Source organism: Microtus ochrogaster, chromosome 5 (assembly GCF_000317375.1).
Source record: "Microtus ochrogaster isolate Prairie Vole_2 chromosome 5, MicOch1.0, whole genome shotgun sequence".
In the NCBI taxonomy this organism is placed as follows: Eukaryota; Metazoa; Chordata; class Mammalia; order Rodentia; family Cricetidae; genus Microtus; species Microtus ochrogaster.
The window spans coordinates 86,870,125-86,876,650 of NC_022012.1; the positions used below are offsets into that span (position 1 = coordinate 86,870,125).

Here is a 6,526-nt window from a genome sequence, read left to right on the forward strand (position 1 = left end):
AGGCAAATCTGTGAAGCGCTCCAAATTGGGAGGGCAGGGCCTGTTTGGATTAAGTAATTGAAAGGAGCTGGGTGTGAGAAACCTGCAGAGATGGGGAAGGGACCATTGGTGAGAATCAGGGGCAATGGACAGGTATGAAAGCCAGATGAAAGAGCAGATGGACAGAGCCGCCAGCCATTCCGCTGGACCGACAGGAATCCTGGGGGCTAGGGCCCAGTCTCTGCTCCCTCTGCCTCACTGGATAAAACAACAGCAGATGAGATCGTGCACAGTGGTCAGCCTATTGGGTCAGAGCAGAGGGGGGTGAATCTGGGAGACAATAACAGTACAAGTCTGGATGGTCATTGTATCAATTGCCTTTTTCATTGCTGAGACAGAGAGGAGCAACCAAGAGAGGAAGAGTTTGGCTCGGCTCACGGTTCCAGGGTACAGAGCATCGTGGGGATGGAAGCATGGTGCAGCCGGCCTCACTGCACCCACAGCCAGGAAGGGGGTGAGAGAACAAACATGGGTGCTCAGCTCTCGGGCTCCATCTTACTCAGCTTATGATCCCAGCCCTGGGATGCTGCTGCTACACTCAGGCTGAGTTCAGTCATCACCATCCACCCAATCTAGAAACTCCCTCGCAGATGAGCAGAGGCCTGTCTCTCCCAGGTCATGACATCCTCCTGTCAAGTGGACAAGCCATGAACCACCAGAACCACAGCAATTAACAAGCAAAGCCGTTGATAGGGCTGTGTTTTCTAAAAAGTATGCATAGTAGCATATAACTCTTAAGACATTCCAGAACAACTGACCCCGAGGGGTACACCAAGAGGGCCCACCCATGACGAGTAGGCCCACGGCACGCCTTTGTCCTGGAACCATCCTACACATTTCAAGACGTTTGGCATCCCTAGCCTGTGTGGGGTACTAACCAAGCAGTACAATCTCCTGCACTACGACAATCACGACTTCAAGACGCTCTCCACTTCTCGATGTGGCAGGGCACCATGCCTTGGAAGAACCACCTGGTGGGGGGGGGCAATAGTTCATCCTTTTAAAGTTTCTTTTTCCTCACTGGCCTTTTCTGAGTTTCCTGCAAAGACTTCAGCGAAGTGAAAACCACTCACTCTTGAAAAGGAGCTGACAAGGTGCTGACTTAGACCTCGCCCCCCCTCCACCCAATCTGTGCTTCCTCAGGCATGTTTGCTTGTGACAGTTAAGTAAATAAAAAGGGGACCGAACGTTATTACATGGATGCCACAATTCATTTGAAAGTCACCAATAACAGGAAGGGTTCAATTAACTGAGATTGTTGCAATCCCTTTGATTCTGTTTCAAGTGCTTGTAATCATTACAAAGATTGCAGCATCCTACAATTCACAGGTCAAGTATGGGGCTGTTACTAGCTTGTAATAAAACTGTAAAAGAAAAGGAGCCCCTATAATTTGGTTTCAACATAAGAGTTGCTGTGGCACAGCATTGAGTTGAGTGGCAGCCATTCCTCTCCCCACCCCAACAGAAGACCAGGCAAGCAACTTGAATGACAGATACTGTGAAATGGGGTTTGTTCTCTATTATTTCACATTTATTTGGTTTTTCAAGACAGGGTTTCTCTGTGTAGTCCCAGCTGTCCTGGACCTCCTTCTGTAGACCAGGCTGGCCTCAAACTCGGAGATCCACCTGTTTCTGCCCACTGAGTGCTGGGATCAAAGGCGTGCACCACCATCACCCTACTCAGGGGTTATTTGACTTTTTAAAACAGGCACAGTTAGCTCTGTCCAGCAAAGGTGGGTACAGACTGGGGAGATGGCTCAGTGTATAAAGAGCTTGCTGCACAAACATAAGGACCTGAGTTTGGATCCCCAGCACCCATGAAAAATCTGGGTGCGGTGGTACCCACCTATAATGCCAGTGTTCAGGGTTTGAGACAGGTAGATCCCAAAGGCTCACCAAATGTCCAGGTTCAGTGACATTAATAAGGTGGAGGGCTGGTAAGATGGCTCAGTGGACAAAGGTGTCTGCCACCAAGCCTGACAACTTCCTTTCAGTTCCAAGGACCCACATTGTGGAGAGAATTGGCTGCCCTAAGCTGTCTTTTGACCTCCACATGCCACTTCCCCCTCCCAAATAAAGAAGGAGGGGAATAGAGGAAGACATCTCCATGTCGCTCCGAGGCCTCCACAAGTGCCTGGGTGAGCGAATATACCCACACACGCCCATGCACACTCATACTGAGGATGGTTTTATCTGCAAGGTTTCCCATCTCTCAAAAAGTTTGCTGCAATCTAGAGAGACCCACATCAACCCGTCAACAGTAGCTATTTCTAGCGTTGGGATGACCAGTCCTTACGGTTCTTCTTTCGCTCTTATATTTTCTAAAAAGGATGCAAAAGAGAGCATGTGGGTATAAATCTGAAAACAAGAAGTGGTGGTGGTCCAGGCCTGCCCCGCCGAAGCCCAGCTCCGTTTGCTTAGCTGAAGCAGGAAAGCTTGCCAACTCCTTCAATCACACAGCAAATATTTGTGGAGCTCTTTAACGCCAGGCCTTGCACGGTGACTCCAATGCTTTCGGCCATTTATTGGGGCTGCAGATGCCCTCAGGGCTGGCTATGCCAACCTCTTGGGAACTGAGCTAAGCCAACACTTTCCCGGCTTTCTGTGCAAGGGAACCACTTGGAAGCTGACTCGGTGGGTTTGGGATCTGAGGCTGTGAAGCCAGCAGGCTCTCAGGATCCATACAGGTGCTGCTAAAGGTTTCTCAGAGAGTCCACCCAAGTCCCGACTTGCTCTACTCCACGATCGCCCCGCCCAGCTCCCCCCTCCCCTGCCTTCATATGAGCTAGATTTCAATTCTACAACTGCTTCCTTGGGTCCGGAGATGCAAGAGAAGGGGAACCCCCATTAGACAGAGTAACTCGAATCTCCTTAGGTAAGAATAGAGACCAAGAAAAAAGCAGGCAGGCATGGGTTTGAATCTCAGCTCCACCACCACGAGTAAGCTTTACCCCTCCCGTTCTCTGGGCCCCAGTTTCCTCAAGTGTAGAAGGAGCTTACTTGCAACCACCTTCACAGGGGAGCGATGCAGGGACTACACGAGCTCAGAAACTTCTTCAGGACTTGACACCCTGGCAGAGGGCGAAGACAATAGACAGTGGCCGCCACTAGTTGTCAACAGAACTCCAGGCGGAAGGCCTGGCTTCCAAGGGAGAGAAGGCTCAAGCCCTGCCCCCTCCCAGGCACGTGCCCAGCCCCCACCAGGATGTACTCCAGAACGGTAATCACTTAGGTTCTCAAAGAGGCTGAGTTTCCCAGGATTTATTGAGGCAAATGTTCTTGATTTATCTCAAACAGGAAGATAACTGCGAAAATGAAAATTTTCTCCCCTTTATAACTAACATTAGGGAATTTTTTTAGAGCTGGGGGAGCGGCTCAGTGGTAGTGCATCTATCTGCCTAGCACGTGAGGCTCTGGGTTCCAGCCCAGCACCGTGGAGGAGTCAGTTTGAGAAAAGCTTTGTTTTCAGGGACCCATGCACGTGGAGATCAGGTGAGGGAGGCCCTAGGTGTTCCGGACACTCAAGATCAATAAACGCCCACCGGGTATCCGGCTCCCGGGATAGGCCACCATCCTCGAAAGAAAACAGCAAGCTAGGAAGCCGCCCGCAACAGACATCCTGAGGGTCACGACCGTCAGTCCCTAAGAGAGCCCAAGGCGAAAGAACCTGGATGTGAGTTTTGCATTTTACAAAGAAGTAGAGGCTGAGCTCAAGAGCGTTCCCGGAGCCCGCGGGAAGACCGGAGCCAGCTCGGTGGGAGGAGCTGGAGAAGCGTGAGCTAGCCGGGTCCACCTGCCTCCCACCGCCCGGCCTGGCCCGACACTCACGATCTCGGCCACAATCAGGAGCCCCGGTAGGGTGCGGAGGAACTCTCGGTCGTAGGCGAAGCTGCTGCTGGTGGTGGAGAAGTTCTCTGCGAAGGAGCTGGCAGTGGTGGTGACCGTGTGCGAGCGCGGGCGCTGCGATTCCTCCATCGTCGCGCCCGGAGCTGGCCCGGGTCCCCGAGGACCCTACCCCCACCCAGCGAGCTCCCTGGGCCCAGGGTCGCCGGCCAGGGATAGGGAATCGAGACCGGTGGGTGGCGGGCGCGCCGGGGGTGGCCTCCGGGGTCAGGCCCGCGAGTGTCCCCACTTGTCGGCGCGCGCGCTCCGGAGCTCCGCGGGGACCCAGCAGCAGGATCGCTGGCAACCGGTGGCTGAGGGAGGCGGGGGAGGGGAAGAGAGAGGAGGGGCGTAGACGGGGCGGGTGGGGGCGGGCACTCGGGGACCTCCCCTCGGGGGCGCCGCCGCGCGGCCACTGCACCTGTCGCCCGGGGACTGAGAGCTCGCAGGGGTGCAGGGACGCGCCAGGGAAGCGGCACCTCCTAGCTCCGGCCGCAACCAGACTCCGCCCACCTAGGGCCACCAGACTCGGACCTGCTTCCTCCCACCTGGCCGGACTAGCAGCGGGGCCTCTTAAGGAAAGCCGGGCCTCCGGGGACGTGGCGACTCTGGGACTCAGACAACCAGGCGGATGGGGGAGGGAGATTGTAATTGTGATCCAGCCGGACCTTAGACCCGGGATCGATGCTAGGCCGCCTGGACAGTGGACAGTTATCACCCGCTTCGCTGCAGCCGCCACCAAAGCAGGGTACTGTTTCCTGTCCCTCCTGTCGGGAACGATTTGAGGAACCAACTTAATTGCGGGGCTGTGAGAACCAAACGCTTCCAGGCGCCCTTCACAACTCTGTCCGGGACTAGCTGGAGCATAGAGCGCAGGATGGAAGGTGGGGAGACATTCAGGATCCCTGGTCAATATGTATGTGTCATTGTGACCGTCTTCATTAGCCTTGGAGAGGGGAAAAAATGTTTCAAACAAGTTACAAAGGGACAGTCTGTTTATGACAAGCTAACAGTGCTTGCCTGGGGTAACGGAGGAGGAGGTGGGCATCGCACTGTGTGGCAGCGCTGTGACCGTCAGGTGAAAGTTGAACTGAAGCCTGGGTGCTTGTGTAATTACCAAGAAGTTTTTGGCTCTACTTTGCAGGGCCTCAGTGGTGCCACCTGTGTTTCAAAACAAAACAAGGTAAGAGCTTTGATGGATAATGGACCACTGGCCGAAAAGAGTAACAACAGACATTTTTTTCTGAACCCACCAAGTGGGAAGGAAATAATCCGATCAAAATACAGTTTGGTATTCAAAGCGAAGGCACCCAGTGGTGGTGCACACCTTTAATCCCAGTACTCGGGAGGCAGAGACAAGCGGGTCTCCATGAGTTCAAGACCAGCCTGGTCTACCAAGTGAGTTCCAGGATAGGCCCCAAAGCTACAGAGAAACCCTGTCTCTTTTCTTTCTTTCTTTATATTTTATGTATGAATACTCTACGTGTATGCTGGCAGGCCAGAAGAGGGCATCAGATTCAACGAAAGATGGTTTGAGCCACCATGTGATTGCTGGGAATTGAACTCAGGACCTCTGGAAGAGCAGCCAGTGCTCTTAACCACTGAGCCATCTTTCCAGCCCAAGAAACCCTATCTCGAAAAAACAAACAAACAAACAAAGTGAAGGCATAATAGCTTTAAAAAGTAGCCAGGTGTGGTCTTTTGGGAGCGCTGAAAAGAAAGCACAAACAGCAAGCTAATAATAGAAGGAGTTAGTTAAGCCTGGAGCCTCCCCTGGAAGAACTCTGGGCATAAAGAGTCTCAAAGAGAGGCCAACAATTCCAGGGTGGGGGCTCATATTTATAATTCCAGCACTGGGGGACCTGAGGCAGGATAGCTACGAGTTCAAAGCTAGTCTAAAGCTGCAGAGTGAGGCCCTGTCTCAAACAAGAGTCCGGGCTATATAGTGAGCTCAGTGAGAGCCTGGATACAGAGAGCCTGTCTCAAATAGTTGGAGGTCATCTGAGCCCCTCCAGAAACAGTTCAGGCCAGGCTGGGCTACAGAGTGAGATCCAGTCTCCCCTCCTACCTCTCTCTCACTCTCTCTGTCTCTGTCTCTCTGTCTCTGTCTGTCTGTCTGTCTCTCTCTCCGTCTCTCTCTCCGTCTCTCTCTGTCTCTCTCTCTCTGTCTCTCTCTCTCTCTCAAGGTTTCTCTCTGTAGACCAGGCTGGCCTTGAACTCAGATCCATCTGCCTCTGCTTCCTGAGTGCTGGGATTAAAGGCGTGCAGCAACAACTGCTATTGCTGCTGGGGATTGAGAGACGTGAGTACCTGGAGGAGTCTAAGGTAATGTGTGCAATATAGCCAAAACAGGAAGTCTTGACAATTTCATTTCTGTAATACCAAAGAGACTCCCTTTCAGAGACACTTGGGCCAGATGGCTTTCAGAATCCTGGCTTTTCTTTAGGAAAGTGAAATAAGTGGCTGAAGAGATGGTTCAGCCACCAAGAGCAAGTACCGTTCTTAGAGAGAACCAGAGCTGCGTTCCCAGCACTGATGTCAAGCAGCCCATAACTATCTGTAACTCCAGCTCCAGAGGATCCAATGTCCTCATCTGGATTCCTTG

At 52.8% G+C, this 6,526-nt stretch overlaps 1 protein-coding gene across 1 annotated transcript in view; it reads right to left on the reverse strand.

Annotated features, from left to right (window-relative positions):
• The window catches only part of Cmtm8 (CKLF like MARVEL transmembrane domain containing 8), a 55,784-nt gene extending 51,576 nt beyond the window's left edge, over positions 1-4,208 (reverse strand). The window contains exon 1 of the mRNA XM_005348050.3: positions 3,868-4,208. Coding sequence (XP_005348107.1) covers positions 3,868-4,014 — 147 coding nt within the window. The 5' untranslated portion in view covers positions 4,015-4,208. The remainder of the gene's footprint in view (positions 1-3,867) is intronic.
• Between the last annotated feature and the right edge of the window lie 2,318 nt (positions 4,209-6,526).